This window comes from Chanos chanos, chromosome 9 (assembly GCF_902362185.1).
Source record: "Chanos chanos chromosome 9, fChaCha1.1, whole genome shotgun sequence".
NCBI classification, from domain to species: domain Eukaryota; kingdom Metazoa; phylum Chordata; class Actinopteri; order Gonorynchiformes; family Chanidae; genus Chanos; species Chanos chanos.
Window position 1 is genome coordinate 8,105,957 of NC_044503.1, and position 18,194 is coordinate 8,124,150.

General features: G+C 40.7%; 2 protein-coding genes across 2 annotated transcripts in view; both read left to right on the forward strand.

The window, feature by feature from the left end:
• The window catches only part of myo1f (myosin IF), a 14,977-nt gene extending 4,922 nt beyond the window's left edge, over nt 1-10,055 (forward strand). The window contains exons 3-28 of the mRNA XM_030784320.1: nt 57-146; nt 428-522; nt 1,356-1,443; nt 1,631-1,720; nt 1,885-2,016; nt 2,420-2,554; nt 2,812-2,944; nt 3,168-3,364; nt 3,517-3,597; nt 3,742-3,828; nt 3,968-4,051; nt 4,186-4,353; nt 4,484-4,569; nt 5,008-5,089; nt 5,211-5,317; nt 5,577-5,675; nt 5,784-5,928; nt 6,349-6,463; nt 6,635-6,804; nt 6,940-7,085; nt 7,597-7,743; nt 8,052-8,200; nt 8,336-8,395; nt 8,590-8,794; nt 9,362-9,531; nt 9,979-10,055. Of these exons, the coding sequence (XP_030640180.1) occupies nt 57-146; nt 428-522; nt 1,356-1,443; nt 1,631-1,720; nt 1,885-2,016; nt 2,420-2,554; nt 2,812-2,944; nt 3,168-3,364; nt 3,517-3,597; nt 3,742-3,828; nt 3,968-4,051; nt 4,186-4,353; nt 4,484-4,569; nt 5,008-5,089; nt 5,211-5,317; nt 5,577-5,675; nt 5,784-5,928; nt 6,349-6,463; nt 6,635-6,804; nt 6,940-7,085; nt 7,597-7,743; nt 8,052-8,200; nt 8,336-8,395; nt 8,590-8,794; nt 9,362-9,531; nt 9,979-10,055 (3,138 nt within the window). The remainder of the gene's footprint in view (nt 1-56; nt 147-427; nt 523-1,355; nt 1,444-1,630; nt 1,721-1,884; nt 2,017-2,419; nt 2,555-2,811; nt 2,945-3,167; nt 3,365-3,516; nt 3,598-3,741; nt 3,829-3,967; nt 4,052-4,185; nt 4,354-4,483; nt 4,570-5,007; nt 5,090-5,210; nt 5,318-5,576; nt 5,676-5,783; nt 5,929-6,348; nt 6,464-6,634; nt 6,805-6,939; nt 7,086-7,596; nt 7,744-8,051; nt 8,201-8,335; nt 8,396-8,589; nt 8,795-9,361; nt 9,532-9,978) is intronic.
• A 3,561-nt stretch (nt 10,056-13,616) lies between these two features.
• acer1 (alkaline ceramidase 1) lies at nt 13,617-16,266 on the forward strand. Its single transcript, XM_030785150.1, has 6 exons — nt 13,617-13,730; nt 13,948-14,062; nt 14,781-14,919; nt 15,549-15,686; nt 15,803-15,940; nt 16,089-16,266. The coding sequence occupies exons 1-6, from the start codon at nt 13,638-13,640 to the stop codon at nt 16,264-16,266; spliced, it is 801 nt and encodes a 266-aa protein (XP_030641010.1). The 5' UTR covers nt 13,617-13,637.
• Nucleotides 16,267-18,194: the final 1,928 nt, after the last annotated feature.

The window sequence follows — 18,194 nt, forward strand, 5'->3', positions numbered from 1 at the left end:
AAAACGCCGCTTTGATTGTCCTAAAAGAGGCAGCTGTCCTTGACTGTCATGTGTAGACATATATTGGGCCAGTGCTGATATCAGTGAACCCATTCAAACAGATGCCCTACTTCACGGATCGAGAAATTGAACTTTACCAAGGAGCAGTGAGTCAAATGCACTCTTTTTCTTTTCCCCCACTCATACAGTCATATGGAACCTTCCCTTTATTGCTACCGATGAATTCGAACAACTATCAGCTCATGCCTTTTGCAGACCTGAGCGCATGCACGGAGACCGCGCAGAAACCCGTACATTCAGCTTTTACGGATTTTAAAACCCTCGCGAAAATCATAAACTTTTTTTTTTTTTTATTTCCCCGACGTGACTTTCATTTTTTTTGTCTCTCTGTTGAACTTTTCTTTGTCATCCTCTTCTTCTCCTAAAGGCCCAGTACGAGAACCCTCCGCACATCTATGCTCTTACAGACAACATGTACAGGAACATGATGATTGACAGTGAAAACCAGTGTGTCATCATCAGGTGAGCTGAAAGTCCACTTCTCCATTAGAGTGACAGTCTGTGTGTTTAATTATGAAACTCTGGACAACTGTATGTGCTTCTCAAATTCAGACTTTTCTAGTTTCTGGTTAAAATACTCTCAGTGTGTCATACCGATGAACTAAAGTCTAGTTTTCTCTGACTGACACGCTCGCGAGGTCAGATCAGCTCATCCCAATAATTTAAAAAAAAAAAAAAAAGACAGGAAAAAAAAAAGTGGATGAGTTAAAGAGGGATGGGTGAAGTAGGTCCCGTTGGTGGACGTGCAGAGTAGATTTAAGCATGCAGAAAAGACGCAGTGTAGGGTTTCTGAGGTTTTTTAAACTCTTATGATCTCACGGTTATGAAGGCCAACTGCGGCTCAAGCTCACATGCGTTCAGTTTCTCAGAATAAATGAGGAACCGGTTCAGCATCATTTCCTTCCTTAGAAGAGAATCGCCGGTCGGGCGATTCTCTTCCCCACCGCTAGGGACAGCCCATGGTGACAGCTCTCACTTGTGGGAGGGGACATATATGGTGACATATATGGTTTCACACCAGAGCACACCTCCCTTAACTTCCCTGTCAGGATTTTTTCGCAATTTCAACTAAATTGTAGCGTATTTTAACAGTCACTTTACACCGTTGATTTTCAGTCTGCTAGCTCTGATTTTCAGTGTGCTCGCTTCCTGTGACCTGTTTTCACCATGTTTGCAGCTTGTCTTGCAACTCTGTCTTTTTTTGTGTGTGCGCGCGGGCGCGCGCATGGGTTTGTGACTTAAACGACGTGCCCACATTAAAATCGAGTTAAAATCTTAAAATCTTTTCTTGTCAGTGGAGAGAGTGGTGCAGGAAAGACGGTGGCTGCTAAATACATCATGGGCTACATCTCCAAAGTGTCCGGAGGAGGATCAAAAGTGCAGGTAAACCTGCGGCCCTCTCTGACCTGCGAGGGCGAAAGTCCGATTTGACCTTCATGTCAGACACCTGTCAGGGTGGGGAAATTAAGATGTGAAGCCATGCTAATTTTCAGATACCAGATGCTGAAATCTGTGTGTGTGTGTGTGTGTGTGTCTGTGTGTGTGTGTGTGTGTGTGTGTGTTTTACCAGCACGTAAAAGATATAATTCTGCAGTCCAATCCACTGTTGGAGGCATTTGGCAATGCCAAGACTGTTCGCAACAACAACTCCAGTCGTTTTGTAAGTCGACACCCCGAAGCACTCCAAAATATTCCGTTCACAACCGCACATCCCGAAAGCCAATCAGTTTATGCTGTTACTAAAATCGAAATCCAACCCTGACCTCTTCGTGTCGTATAAAGGACTCATCGTAATGTAACTGTATTCATGTTTTCGATACACAGGGTAAGTATTTTGAGATCCAGTTCAGTAGAGGAGGAGAGCCGGATGGAGGCAAAATCTCCAACTTTTTGCTGGAGAAGTCCAGAGTAGTGAGCCAAAATGAGAATGAGAGGAACTTCCATGTCTTCTATCAGGTGAGGAGGACTCTGTGTGTGTGTGTGTGTGTGTGTGTGTGTGTGTGTGATCCTTAACCTGTTTCTGAGCCTTGACCTTTTCTTGGTTTAATGGTGTACCTTTTTTTTTTTCTTTTTCATTTTCATCTATTATGTCACTGCAGACAGATATCGACAGATTCAGTCAAGTGAAAACATGTTATTCTCATTGCGGATAATCTTTTGTTTTGCTTTGTTTTGTTTTGTTTTTTTTCCCCCTTTTTTTTATAAACCTGTTTTCCCAGTTAATTATCTCACTCTCAGCATGAGTTTCTTTTAAGGACATTTCTGAAGGATGGTTTTCAGAAATACTTAGTGTGACTTCAACTCCCCTTCACGAAGAGGAACAGAGGTTAAATACCTGCATTTTTTCCCCTCCTCCTAGTTAATAGAGGGAGCATCTGCTCAGCAGAGGGAAGCATTAGGAATCATGACTCCAGACTACTACAACTACCTGAACCAATCTGGCACATACAAAGTGGATGGCACTAATGATAGTAAGGACTTTCAAGAAATGATGGTACGTGCCAACTGTCTTTTTTTTTTTCTAAGTTTTAAAGAAACGATGGTACATTCCAGCTGTCTGTTTTTAGAGTTTGGAAATTTTGAAGTTGAAACATAGTCCATGTCTTGTCGTTGCCTTGTCTCCTGAGAGCTCGTTTGGTTTTAGATCTTATAAACAATGTGTAATTAAATGTATGGATTAGATGTATATAGCCTCTTTACAGTGGATTTGTCTGATCTGATTGGTTGATGGTCTGGTGTTTCTATCTGCAGGAAGCCATGCAAGTGATTGGCATCTCGCAAAACTGTCAGATGCTGGTTCTCCAGATCATAGCGGGAATCTTGCACCTGGGCAACATCAGCTTCATAGAAGCCGGAAACTACGCGCAAGTGGAAAGCACTGACCGTGAGTGACCAACACAGTCCGTCGTATCTGAATCGAAACGCACGCTCTCGCATGGTCGCCAAAGGGAGCAGAAATTTCAGTGCTCGTTGAGGTTTCTGGCTGCAAATGTGATTATACAGAAAAAGAAACTGTTGAAAATATGCTAGCATTAATAATACAGCATGATAATCAGGGCACAAGCTCACGACAGTACAGAATGCTGAATATTGTGGTCTCGTTTCAGTGCTAGCCTTTCCTGCCTACCTGCTGGGAATCGACCCCAGTCGACTGCAGGATAAGTTGACCAGCCGAAAGATGGACTCTAAGTGGGGTGGCAAGTCCGAGTCAATCACCGTGACCTTGAACCAGGAGCAGGCTAATCACACACGTGACGCCCTCTCCAAAGCCCTATACGCACGCCTCTTTGACTATTTAGTGGAGGTTAGAGGATACTGTCTGAATTTTAGTACATACGCACATGCGAAACAAAGACGTACAAAGCTTTGAAATTAGAGAGTTGCTAAAAAATTAGACACCAGTAACTGTTTTTTTTTTTTTTTTGGTATTATTTTGTTTTTCTTTCCCCTAAACAGGCTATAAACCAGGCCATGCAGAAACCACATGAGGAATTTAGCATCGGAGTTTTGGATATTTACGGATTTGAAATATTCCAGGTCATTCTTTTCAGCTTTGTTTTTTTTCTCTCGTTTTTCAACAGCTGACACTACTTTTTGTGTAGTCTGTACATTATTAATAATTCATTTTTCTTCTCGCTCTCTCTCTCTCTCTCTCTCTCTCTCTGTCTTTTTTGAATACAGAGGAATGGATTTGAACAATTCTGTATTAATTTTGTGAATGAGAAGCTGCAGCAGATCTTTATCGAGCTTACCCTGAAGGCTGAGCAGGTACAGAATTGCCTTAATCTGTTCATTTGTTATATTTTTGGTTTTTGTTTTATGATTTTGTGTGACATAAACACTAAAGCCTTCCGGACGTTTGTCAAATGCTATTGCCCCCCCCCCCCTATTTTTTTTGGCCTTTTAGGAGGAGTATGTTCAGGAGGGTATTAAATGGACCCCTATTGAATACTTCAACAATAAAATTGTGTGCGACCTCATTGAGAATAAAGTAAGCTCACGGAAAAACACACATCTGTTCACTGAGCATCTTTCGTGACGATTAATTGGTCTCTACCACCTTATAAGTTGTATATGCCAGGGAAATTACTGCAAAAGTGTGAGTTCCACTTTACCTCTTTCTAGAGTCCACCTGGTATCATGAGTGTACTGGACGATGTGTGTGCCACTATGCACGCCAAGAGCGAGGGCGCAGATGGAACCCTACTGCAGAAATTACAGGCAGCTGTGGGCACACACGACCACTTCAACAACTGGAATTCTGGTTTCGTCATCCATCATTACGCGGGGAAAGTGAGTAGAAATGAACCAGAAACGATTCTGATGGATATTAACATGTCGTGATGTTTAATTCTCCTCTCTCTCTCTCTCTCTTGCTCTCTCTCTCTCTCTCTCTCTCTCTCTCTCTCGCTCTTTCAACCAGGTGTCGTATGACATCGTTGGCTTCTGTGAGAGAAACAGAGATGTACTCTTTCCTGACCTCATCGAGCTGATGCAAAGCAGCGAACAGTGAGAGAAACTTTTTTTTTTTTTTTTTTTCACGATGGCTGGAGAAAATGAAGCTATAGTTGTAAGCTGTCATTGCAGAAGCTAGAAACTTTTTATGGAAGCTCAAAATCAGCTGAGATCAGTTTGAATTGTAGCTTTGAGTAAGGTGGCTGAGTCTTTTTTCAATACATAATTCCTGAAATATTACACTCCTCCATATCATTGTGACCAGCCTTAAACATAAACATAAACATAACCAAGACACAAACACTACCAAGGTCTGTAACTGGGAGAGGAGTGACAGTGTAGCCAGCACTAGCCTCAAACCATAACTTTTGTCTGTATGTCTAACACATTTAGCTGTTAGACTGCCTGCTATATAAAGCCTGATAAACTTGAAATGCTATGAAAATGATCCAACAAGTCTAAGCTCTCTCATTTTTTTTTCTGTCACCAAAGTGACTTCATTTGTAGCCTCTTTCCAGAAAATCTCAACACAGACAAGAAAGGCAGGCCCACCACAGCAAGCTCAAAGATCAAAGTAAGAGACACAGCTGTTCAGCTCTAAACAGCTGGAATCATACCTCTGAAGCCAATTAAACATTAAGTTATGTTATGAGCTGCTAACAGATTAATGACCAATCACATTGTCCTACCTTCAGAGACAAGCCAATGAACTGGTGAATACGCTGATGAAGTGCACCCCCCACTATATACGCTGTATCAAACCAAATGAGACCAAGAGACCCAAAGACTGGGAGGAGAGCAGGTGAGTCTTGGACTACAACCCTTCCCTTTCCTCCTTCCACACTACATTACCCAGAGTGCAGTTATCCAGACTGCAACATTTACAAGAACAATATCAACTATATCATTAACATTAATAGGCTATATATATCATCATATTAGCTATGTACATGACATGATGTGCTTCTTGTATCATACAGAGCTGATATTTGGCCAAAACAAACAAACAAACAAATAAATAAATACTCAAATGAAATATTTGACTTGTTTTGTGATTAAAGGGTAAAACACCAGGTAGAATACTTAGGCTTACGCGAGAACATCAGAGTACGACGTGCCGGCTTTGCCTATCGCCGAATCTTCCAGAAGTTTCTGCAGAGGTGAGGCAGACAGATTGTAAATGTAGCTGAACTGATCAATCAGAACATCCATTCGGTGCAATGGTCTCTTTGCTTGTCCAGCGAGTGAACCTCTGCGTTCCGTCTCAGGTATGCCATTCTAACACCTGAGACGTGGCCCCAGTGGAGAGGCGCGGAACAGCAGGGGGTACTCCACCTCCTGCAGGCCGTCAACATGGAAAGAGATCAGTATCAGATGGGACGCACCAAGGTGTTCGTGAAGAACCCAGAGTCGGTAAGGCTCCAAATCACGATTCATGATTGTTTCAGAGACTCCTTTTACATAAAAAAAAAAAAGAGAAACCTTACAGGGCTACTTGGCAGGAACTTGAACCTCAACGTACTATCTATCAAACCAAGACTGAGTTTGAAAAAAAAAAATTATGATTCTGATTCTGTTATGGCAGAAACATTAAAGAAATGACATTTTGGCAATAACTCGAATAGATCTAAATGGCTTATAAAATGTCTGAGTAAACATTTATGGAACTGTGCTGGAATTATGATCCTAAGTCTGCACATGCCCAGTAGATGTAGTCTACACATCACCGGCGCGTGTAGAAATACTACTTCCACAAATTTGTCCGTCTCTGGTTGACTTGCTCCAGGTGAGCAGTTCTTCTTGCCACTAATCTCCTCGTTCTGTGACCTTCAGCTGTTCTTGCTGGAGGAGATGAGAGAAAGGAAGTTTGACTCGTTTGCCAGGACTATTCAAAAAGCTTGGAGGAAATACATCGCCAGAAGGAAATATGAACAGATGAGGGAAGAGGGTGAGTGTGAATGTTGGAGGCATAACTAAAAAGGTCATGAGTGTGTAATGCTGTAACACAAAAAAAAACTGAGAGTATTCACTGAAATATTCTGTAATGATAGCAAATGACCATTTCTTTCTTTCAATCCTTCACTCTCTTATTTTCTCTCCCTTTTTCATTCCTATCCAGCCTCTGACATCCTGTATAACTCTAAGGAACGCCGTAGGAACAGTATTAATCGAAATTTTGTTGGGGATTACCTTGGCATGGAGGAGAGACCAGAGCTAAGGCAATTCTTAGCCAAGAGAGAACGAGTCGACTTTGCTGATTCGGTCAACAAGTATGACCGCAGGTTCAAGGTAAGGTTTTCCTGTGAGACTTTACAAGTTCCGCTAAAAATACGATGATTCTTTTACGCCCTTGATGTGTGTATAATCGGCCAATCCAGAAAGGAAAAAAACAGATATGTCTCCATCTTCTGACTTTCTCCTCAGTCAATCAAGAGGGACCTCATCTTGACCCCCAAGGGCATCTACCTGATTGGTCGTGAGAAAGTGAAGAAGGGTCCTGAGAAAGGGCAAATTAAAGAGGTGCTAAAGCGCAAGCTGGAAATCAGCAGCATACGTACTGTCTCGCTGAGGTGAGGGCTCTGCTTAATGTGAAACCTGAGATACATTTTCGCCCACGTTCTGTACATATTTGCCACATGACCAGAGAGTAAAACCACAGATGAGTAAATGTTGTTCGGCGAGGTGGCATCCGTCTCGTTGCACATGGGTAGCGGCTACTTTCCAGATTAATCAACAGGAAATGAATTAAAATGTGTTCTGCCAAATCTCATGCTCAACCCCCAATGCCACATACATTTGTTATGTGTGTGTGTGTGTTTGTGTGTGTGTGTGTGTGTATTTGTGTGTGTGTGTTTGTGTGTGTGTGTGTGTGTGTATTTCTGTGTGTGTGTGTGTGTGTGTGTGTTTGCGTGCATGAGAGATATTTTAAGACACAGTTTGAAAGAGTATGATAAAACCCTGTCAGATTATTGATAACTTTGACTGTGCGTTGTAAATGATCTTGGTCTTATTTTATCACCCGGCTCTCATCCATTTCGCTTTTCTGTTTCATTTTTCCTCTTCTTCTTTCTCTCTCTCCAGCACAAGACAAGACGACTTCTTCATCCTTCATGAGGCTCAGTATGACAGTCTGCTGGAGTCCATGTTCAAAACCGAATTCCTCAGCCTCCTGTGCAAACGTTACGAGGAGCAGACGAAAAACAAACTCTCCCTGTCTTTCAGTGACAGGTACAGGACTAGACTCACCTAAACCTACAAAGAGTTTCAAAGTTGCACCGTAACTTTTTTTTTTTAGGAGTAAGTTAGTGAATATGACTTGAGAAAAGTTATATTAGCTTGTCATAAAATGGCATCATATCGGCTAAACATTAACACGTATTAGCATGTCAGGGACCTAGACATTAGCATGTGTTAGCATGTCAGGAAATACACTCTTCAACTTTAGAAGAGCATGACTCACCCTGTGAGTCATGGTCCTCTAAAGTTGAAGAGTGTATTTTTCCTCTGCCCTAATATTCTTTGTTACTTTACCACAGGTTGGAGTTTCGGGTGAAGAAGGAAGGCTGGGGCGGAGGTGGCTCCCGCTGCGTGGTTTTCCAGAAGGGTCAGGGTGACATGGCTCAGATCAAACCAGGAGGAAAAACCCTCACTGTTACGATAGGAGATGGACTTCCAAAAACTTCTAGTGAGTGACGGGGCTGATGGGCACTGGGGGTGGGGGGGGCGTGGGGGGGGGAACGATGTGTGGGATCTAAAGTGAACGCTGAAAAGTTCATCGCGCTTTGTCTTTAAAAGAAGACAATTTGTTTGTCCTCTTTAGAGCCTTCAAGGAAAGGTATTATGCCGAGCCATGGAGGCAGGAATCAGCCGCGCCATGGAGGTAAATGTTTTCCGTTTCAGCACAAGCCAGGGATTAATCCCATTAGGAGGGCTGGTCCCTAACAAATATGTTATTTCATCACGAGTTGTATGTTTGGTTCAGTTGAAGCTAAAAAAAAAAGAAAAAAAAAGAGAGGAATATTGTGATGATACCGTTTTTTCGTTTTTTTGTTGTTTTTTTTCCCCCCCACAAAGGGCACCAGAACGGAGCGGCGCAGTTCTCTCGCGGGCACGCCCAACCAAACCAAAGGGAACAGACTTATTCAACCCCCATGAAGCAGGGCCGTCCCCCGAGCTCGGTGCTGCCAAGGCAGGGATCTAAGAAGAACCAGCGCGGCCTGAGGCAAAACCAGTCAGCTAATACAGACTTCCTCAACGTCCCAGATCAGGGCATGTCTGGGTGAGGCTATTAATACACCAGAAACACACACCACAAACAACACACGCCATGGTTCCACCTTTTAGTTGGTTAATGTGTCGAGTTTGCATGCAAGCATTGCATGGTTTCTTGCATTCATTCGTTGAGCTGATTGAAAACACATTTTCAACAAATAGTCTGAGAGGCAAACTCTCTCAATACCTTTAAAACAAAACTAAAGACTAATCTATTTTCTCGAACTTATGCATGATATAATTTTGATTTGAGTTTGTTATAGACATGTAAAGCCCTTTGAGACTATAAATAGTGATATTGGGCTCTAAATAAACATTATTATTATTATTATTATTATTATTATTATTATTATTAATCCCATTGCCGGCAAAATCATAATAATTGTAAAATAGCAGGGATACAAGATTTTGTACATTCATTTGACATTCATTTGAATTTCTTGTCTGTTTTTTTTTTGTTTTTTTTTAATGATTGTCTATTTCTTGTCTATGTGGAGCCTTCATACTTTCACCTCAAATCTAATTGCTTTGTCAATAACGATCCGGAACCGTCTGTTCCTATCTGTGCTCCCAGAATGCAAAGGAAGAAGAGTATTGGTCAGCGCCCACCTCCTGCTCCCAACAGATCTCGCCCCCTACCTACCCCTCAAGGTCCCCGCTGTAAGGCACTGTACGCGTACGCTGGCCAGGACACGGACGAGCTGAGCTTTGAGGTCAATGACATCATTGAATTACTTAACGAAGGTAAGTGCCGGGCAGGAAGATGAAAGACACTTAATAAATAGGGAAGAACAGGCATAAACAGGAATGAATCAATAATATAAACAGGAAAAAAAAAAAAAAAGGATCATAGGACAAACAGTCTCTGCTCCAGCCTAGTGTTCCTTACCGATAGTCCCGACATCTCGCTCAGTAAAAGTTCATTTGTTTCCTCAGTCTGGTTTAGTACCAGCGTACCTGACTGAACTTTTTCATCAGTCACTAAGAACCTGATAAGTCTAATCAGGTGTATTAATCCTTTGTAAGAGGGAAGTACTCTGTTTAATAAGGTCTCAGGGTGGGAACTAGAAAAGTGATCACAAGTGGCAAACAACAAGATACGCTTTCAAAATCAATCACTACATCTGTTTAAGTAAAATACATACAGTATGCACGTACCTTATGACTAAACAAAATGTTTTGGTTCCATAGATCCTTCAGGCTGGTGGAAGGGCAGATTTAGAGGAAAAGAGGGACTCTTCCCAGGAAACTACGTGGAGAAGATCTGAGAACTGACTCAACTCTGTGTGTGACTCAGCTAAGCAGCACTGATACCTTTTCTCGGACTGACCACACTGATGGTTCACCCAAGAAATGACACCTCAGAGAGCGATAATGAGACCCCAGGCCATTGGTTGAGGTGTAAGAAGTCAGATTTGAGAAGACGTTTCCAACTCTGCACTTTTTAAATGAAAAAGAAAAGAAAAGTAAATATGAAAAAATGGTATTACGATCGTGCGCTTGTTGCTCGAAATGGATACAGTTTTATAACTTGTGAAGTATTATATTTTCTTAGACAGAAGGCTATAATTTTGCAACGCAAGTTGTGACTTTTACAACGGGCATGATCCTGCACTATCTACATAAGCCCACACAGAGCCACTGTTGGCCAATTTATAGGTTTTTTCCAAGGACTGACAAATGTAAGGTGAAAGAACATTGTGCATAAGTTCATGAACGACACAGAGGAGTACCGAATCCAGCTCAAGGGTTTATCCACAGGGTTTACCATTTTATAGGCTCTTTTGAAGCTTCTGAAAATTAAGCGCACTGAATGATTGTTTTCTTTCTTTCTTTCTTTCTTTCTTTTTTTTTCTCTTAACAAACCAGTACCCCAAGACTCAGGAGGAAAAACTTCACATTTCTTTGATTTATTTCTTGATGTTTTTTAACCTTGATGACAAAATCTGAAGTGCTCCATAAATATGGGCAAGTTTATATGACAGTGTTACATGGTATAATTTGTATTATATTATTTTCTAAGTATACTTGGCTCTGCAAATCCTGCCATTTGGGTACTGCTAAAGAAGTGTAAAAAAATCTAAAAAAAAAAAAAAAAATCTCCCTCTCTGTCTCACATATGCACACCCACCCGCACACACACACACACACACACACACACCAACTTACGATTATCTCATCTGATAATCAGTCAAAAGGTGGTGAATTACCTCAGTTTTTGAACAACATGTAGCTGATACAATCTACTACTTGTTTTAATAACTAAGTTCCTGGAGAGTCTAACTCTTGAATGCTCTAAGCTTTCTTGAATTAGAGCTAAACAATATAGTCCGACTGACTTAAGACTGTTACAGAACTTACAACACTGCACATTATTGTATCAAGGAAACATACTCCTTGTTATATCAAGTCAGCCAAAGCACAAAGTAAAAAAAAAAAAAGAAGGGAGAAACATTTTCATCATACCAGGAGTTTTATTATATACTCTGTCTGACGGTGTTTTATAAAACTGAATCGCTGTTGAAATATTTTGGAGAGGGATTTAATTCAGTTGCAAACCATCATGCTTCAAGGCATTCTATTTTTATCTTTAAGAGTATGTCTAAGACTCTATGTACTCTAGGTGTTTCTTTAAGTGTTAGCATTGACCTGTGTTCCCTCAGGTGTTAGCCTTGACATGTGTGTCAAATTAAGGACACTTCACTGGAAAAATGGATGTGTCTGTTAAAGTCGCAGAATTCAAGCTACTTTGTGTCGTGAATGCAACCATGGAAGACGTGGGAGAACTGGTCCAACAGCAGGTGCATTCCAAAGGGGCAAGAAAGTCTTATGCATTTACCATGCTAAACATCTATGTAAATCGCATGTTGATCTAACTCTTGTCTAACTCTTCTTACCACATTTGCATCGGCTCTCACGCACACATCAAGACGGCGCGATCCACTGCGTTTCTATAAAGTTTTATTTTTAAAAGTGGTACGAAACACGATCAAGTTCTGCTTTCAGATGGCCCATTTACCATGGTAGACTACAGGCACACACCAGTCACGCTGGTTCCTATGCAGTATAGGCTATGACATGTGACATATTTGTTAACCGTTCCCTCCGTGGCGTGATACACAACCTGTTCGTGTTATCGACTGTAATGTACTCATGGCAGCAAAGCCTTGTATTCGTCATAAACACGATTGCAAATAAACGTATTTATAAGCAACTGATCCCTCTTATACGGCAGCTACCATCAAGCATCGAAAGAGAAGACCTCCGTTCTGAGTGGTACAACATAACAATACGCGCATTTCTAGTGAAACGGATGAATACCCGCTGAAACGAATGGTTGCATTCTTCTAGAGTGCATGACTGACATGTAAAGAGAGCTATTTCATACTATTTCACAGTCATAGCAGCAAACACTGTGGAATTAAGCCTACAAAAAATATGAGTCGAAGCGGGCATCTCCTGTCAACTTCCAAGTTCACCTCATCCATTGCACATATCAAAGAGTTTCTCAAATGTACTAGTTGCCTGCCGCTGTTGCATGATTTGGTTGAATTATGAATGGAATTAAAAGGAGAGAGAGAGAGAGAGAGAGAGAGAGAAGAGGGGGGGGGCAGCTGTCAGAGTAAACACGTCACTCTTCTACCGACAATTTGATTGGTAATTATGGTGGGTGCGCGGAGAAACCTGGGTTTACAGGTGGATTGTGTTCCATGCCAAGTGGCGCTCCGTCTACCTGTTCAGTTCCTCGACACTCGTGTGGAAACCATATAATTAGTCAGGCTTTCAAACATAAATTTGTCAACACTGTCAGCAGGCTTTAGTGCACCGACGGGTTTTTCTTTACAATAGGGAGAAGAATGTGACTGTTCGTTCGGTTTTACCTAGCCCGTCAAACGGCCAGGTGATGTCACACCTGAGACCCGTGTAACAGGATCGGGAACATTTCTCTCCTACATAAAGCTGGCACATGGAGCGAAGGTCAGTGGATGCGTTTTCTAAGCGTGAGGTAGGTTCCGTCAAATTGGCTCTTACGGTTCCTTCGTGTCATCGGTGTATCCTTGTTATAGTTTATTAAACCGTAGGCTACTAGAATACAGCTTTCGTTTTGATAACTGTGGATTTTCTTACAAACTTGTGCAAATGCAGTGTTGTGATAGAGTTGATGTTATGATTTTTTTTTACTGAATTTAGAAAATAATCCTCGATGATTAATTAGCGATTAATTTATTAAGACATTTATTCTCGTACCGCGGTTAAGTGTCTCTCTGGGTTTCGATTTCGGACTTAAACCGAGCCAGGATAGACTAAAGGTGCCGGTAAATTGTTATGAAGGCGAAAAGTCAAGTTAATCTCGTTACACTGGAGCGGTTGGTTGTAATTGACCAGGTAGTACTTTTAATGGAATTTCGTAATTCAGCGCACCATATCTGCGCAGCCGCAGCGCGGCCTCATCTGTTTGTTTGCTTATGTCTTAATCGGGCGCGACTTTCTTACTGGGCGAAATCTATAGTAAAAACAAATCTAATATAATAAATAATACAAATATAGATGTATGGGGATTTTTTGTACATATATATTTAGTGCTAGAATACATAATAGAAACTGTGATATGTATTGCCTCGGTACGGATAGTCGGTTCTTCAATCAATTCATGTGCAATACCAGTCTTATAGCGTATTAGTATGTTAATAATGATATCGATGAGAACTTTCAAAGCTGAAGTGTCATTCTCTGTCTCTCACTTTCTGTCCCTGTCCCTCCCACCATCCCTCTCTCCCTCTCTCCCCCTCTGTCTCTCTCTCTCTCTCTCTCTCTCTCTCTCTCTCACAGGGACCTACTCATTAGAAAAGATGGCAGGCGTGTTTTCGTATGAAAGCTCGGAGGTTGACTGGTGTGAGGATAACTACAAGCACTCAGAAAATATTGTGGAATTCTTCAACACGGTAACAACGTAGCATTTAGGATCCAGCTTATACAAACACTTAACTTAAAGCATTCACACTGAGAAATTCCCACCAAACTGTATCACACTCACTAGCTGTACTGTACTGTATCACAGCAATCACTTTATAGTATTAACTCAGTCTAAACAGGTTTTGATGTCTAACTTCAGTGTTTCTGATAGATGTTTATTTATTTTTTTTATCTTCTATTCCCCAGATGAGCAGCTTTGTCTTCTTTGTGATCTCCCCCATTATGCTGTATCTGTTGCACCCATATGCCAAGGAGAGGAACTTGGCAGTGCATCTGGTTTGGATCATGATGATCTTTGTAGGTAAGCATCCTCCGCATCACTTGTCCATTCACACGCGCAACCTCACCTGTGGTTCAATTCATAAAACATTCACACATAAACCAAATTTACCAGCTGTCTCTATCCAATGGGATGCACTGGTGTCAACTGGGGGCACAGTGCCATTTGACTCTTTGCCGTGTCTTTTAGTAGTTTTCTCATCAATAAAACAGCAGGTATCAACTTTATACAATGCTACAGTTCATGTATTCAGGTTCTCAATCAGTCATTCACTAATCTCGGTAGCTACATTAATGGGAACCAAGCAACACTGAGCCTGTTTGGACCAGTGAAATATTGATAGGTTAAAGCTCACAATGGAAGTTTTAAACATATTAATCCAGGTAAAAACTTCAGGTTCTAAGAATGATAGCGGAGTGAATGGAATGTACGGAACATTGAAGACTAATGTTCTGTAAACAGAGCTTCTTGTGGGTCAAAGAATGTTCTAAGAATGTTCAAAGATGTCTAAGAATGTGGAAGAAAAATTGATGAGACTCTCTTGGAACATCATGACATTTGTCAATCAGAACCTACCAGTGTCTTTGGAACATTCCATGTTCCAAACTGATGAAAAATGGGTTCCTAAACAGAGTATTCGCTTAAAACACTTAAAACACTTGAAACACCATAACTATAACCGACTGTCTTCTTCATCACCCTGTTTTTCTTATCACCCATCTTCCACCTTTCTCTTCAGGAATCTTCTCCTTATATTTCCACATGACTTTGAGTTTCATGGGTCAGATGCTGGATGAGTTGTCTATCTTGTGGGTACTGGCTATTGGCTACTCACTCTGGTTTCCACGCAGGCATTTTCCCTCTTTCATCAAGGACAGGTAACTATGAAGAATATCAGCATTTTTACTCTAAGTAGTTTCAAACCAAAGTTGTTGTTTTTTTCCAAACCATGATCCACCTTATGTCTTCACATAAGACCACACGTCTTTTGTAGGTTTAAACTAATAGGGAGCAATTAAAGTATCTTTTTACAAGACTGAGTGCATGTAACAGTAACCCTGTTTAACCTGAAGCTTCGTGTTGGTTCACCCCATAGTGTTTGGGAGATGAACTCACTGACTTTCTCAATGAGTCTGCAGTAGACTAAGTTTTAATATTTAAATACAGGGCGGGAAATAAATTAAATATTTATCGGTCTGTGTGGTCAGAATCCCTGAGGTACTTGAAACAAGGGTTTAGTCCGTTTGCTTAAAACTTTGACTGGCCAACAGTAATTAGTGTATACGTTTTCAGAGGTTGTTAGCGTCAGTTTGTTTTGTCCGAAGGGCACTCAGTTGTCGAGCGTCGTACAGTTCACAGTCACACCCCTTGAATAACCTGTCTTAAACAGTGGCAACTAAAATCTGAGCAACCTGTACATGACCTGACCCTAAACGCACTGAATTCTGTAGTCATTCATCGAATACTGCTGCATGGCTTTTCTTTTTTTTCTTTTTTTTTCCTGTAGGAAATCCTTCTCACGCCTGGTCTTCATCATCACCGTTGTTACCACCATCTCCTCGTTTGTCAAACCAACAGCTAACGCCTATGCACTCAATCTCTTTGCTATTCACATTCTCTATTCCCTTTGTATGGAACTGAAGAGGTAAAGTAACATCTTCCCACACACCTTTTGAAGTCTTGTGTAACAGCAAATGTATAACCTTCCTTAATTGTTATTGTCGATTATCTTTTCCCTGGTCTTTTCGAATGGTCTTGCAGTTGCACAGATCAGAAGGTTCTGAGGCTGGCCCATGCGTCAGTAGGACTTTGGGTCCTCGCTATCTCTTGCTGGATCAGTGACCGTTTTACCTGCAGTTTCTGGCAGAGGATCAACTTCTGTTATCTTCACGCCATCTGGTGAGAGTGCTTCGAGATCTAGATATTCATTTTGCTTGTCTGTAATCCGTGCTATGTTTGGTTGAGATTTTTTTTGTGACAATTTTTTTTTTTTTCAAACGTTTTGATTTATTTGTATATTTCTGGTCTTTTTTTTTTTTTTTTAAAGGCACATCCTAATCGTGGTGGCCACGGCGTACGGCAGCACTCTCGTCGCTTACCTGGACGCCAGTCTCGAGATTCCGTACTCTCTGCCTGACCTGCAGTACTGGCCGCGCGACAACTGGGGGATGGGAATTCCATACATCGTCCTTAAAGGCACAACAAAGACGCGGAAGAGGTGTTAGGGAATTTCAACATATTCCGAGGAAGAAAAAAAGCAAAAGCACTGCTATCAAACGGTTAGATCAACGATGCTCATGCTTCCTGTGAGAAATGGCTAACACAGTTGAATGTGATGGCACATTGTTTTCGTATAATATACTGTGATTGAACGCGCTCAGGTCATACAACATATACAGGCTGAACCTGCTTAGGATGTTTAATTCAACCTGGATGAAGTTCAATCATATTTAAAGTGTGAATGAGTTTGTATGTGTGTGTGTGTGTGTGTGTGTGTGTGTGTGTGTGATGGATAATATGTTATCAGACTCAAATGTGAGTTTCTGATAGTGTGAGTGTGATGGTATGACACAAGTTGCATAAAACCAAACTGACATTTGCACAGCTGATTCAGTTATTTATATAAATGCGTTTGTTTTATTTTAATACCAAATGTTAAAGACTGGCTGAAACATGTATGTCCTATAGCACTATTCTTCTCTTACAGGAGATCTCAAACCTATTAGACACGTGGGCCCATTTTGTCAAATCTCTTCTTATAACTTAATTGTCAGTGGATTTTTTTTATAATACGTTATTTCAGCAGATTGTTATTTCACAATATTGTAATTGTTTACATTTTTTTTAAGTTAAGTAAGTATATCTGTGTGTATGTGACCTTTAGAGGGTGAAAGTGCAAACAGTAGTGTTATATCCCTTCTTAAAAAGCAGTAGTGCAAATTGCTACTTCATTTTTTGCCGCTCATGAGAGTAAATCAGAAAATTTCACATTTGGAAACCCTGCCATTAGTGAAAGGCCATGTAGCCTATGAAACCATCAGCTTGCAAGAATTAGGTTTTTGTGTTGTGCAGTCCACTAACATTTTTAGATATCATTTATTCACCACCAAAATTCATCACCAACACAGCCCGCCTGTTCTGATAGCATGGCAAAGCCTATACTGTTTTGTTTGCATTTTAGGTCATTTTCAGAATTTAAAAAAAAAAACAACAAAAAGCAACCCCCCCCCCCCCCCCCCCCCCCCCCGCCTCCCCCAGGTGTCTGAGGCTAGTGTCATAACGAGCATTCGTGTCAAACATGGTAAATGCTCCGTGTAATTGAGTGGAAACTGTTGACATTTACTCACCCATAGATCGGAACCTGAATAAGATTATGTGGCCTACAGTGGTTTAAAGAACCTCAAAGAGAGACCACCATTGCACGAGTGAAAATATGTTATTAACATTACATTAATATGACTACTGAGATACAATGTGATTACATCACGGCTCTGTGAATTAAGGTGGACAGAAGCTCCAGTACCTGGCAGAACACAAGATATAAAGTTAAATAATAAATAAAAAAATAATACATTTTATTATTTTAATTTAGAATTATTTTAATTTATAATAATTTTGAAGAAATCTCAGGCATTTTAATGAGACATTCCATCAAAGGGAAGGTTAAGCATTGATTTATTTCTGTGTCTTTCTATGTGTGTTTGTGTTTGAAAGTGTTACATCATCAGCTTCGTCCTCATGAAAATGTATTGTTGAAATGAATGGCGTGGATGGTTGAAACATTACAGAACAAATAACTGTTCAAATATTTAAGATTACTGTTGTTCATTTGCAGTTTCATAAAGACTGACAACAAAACATACCTTCACAGAATATCAATTTATTTGCTAATAAACTTTAAACAAGGCTTGGAACTGCTGTTTTTAGAACTCTTTTGTCTTGTCCAGATTATTAGAACAAAAAATAAAGTGAGAAAAATAAAATAAACATTGATTACTCATAACAGTTAGTGGAAACGGTGTATTGAGGTGGGCAAATAAAGAGTTTTGTATAATGGTATGGTGTTATTTACAAATGTAAGCTTTTCAGAAAGCTTTTCAGGACGGTTCACTGGAGCAAATGCGAGAGCAGAGTAGAATGATCTTTCTTTCTC

Coding starts and splice junctions, on each gene's coding strand:
- acer1 (XM_030785150.1), top strand. CDS start 13,638: ATGGCAGGCGTGTTTTCGTATGAAAGCTCGGAGGTTGACTGGTGTGAG. Junction 14,920..15,548: donor CCCTCTTTCATCAAGGACAG/GTAACTATGAAG, acceptor TTTTTCCTGTAG/GAAATCCTTCTCACGCCTGG. Junction 15,941..16,088: donor TGTTATCTTCACGCCATCTG/GTGAGAGTGCTT, acceptor TTTTTTTTAAAG/GCACATCCTAATCGTGGTGG.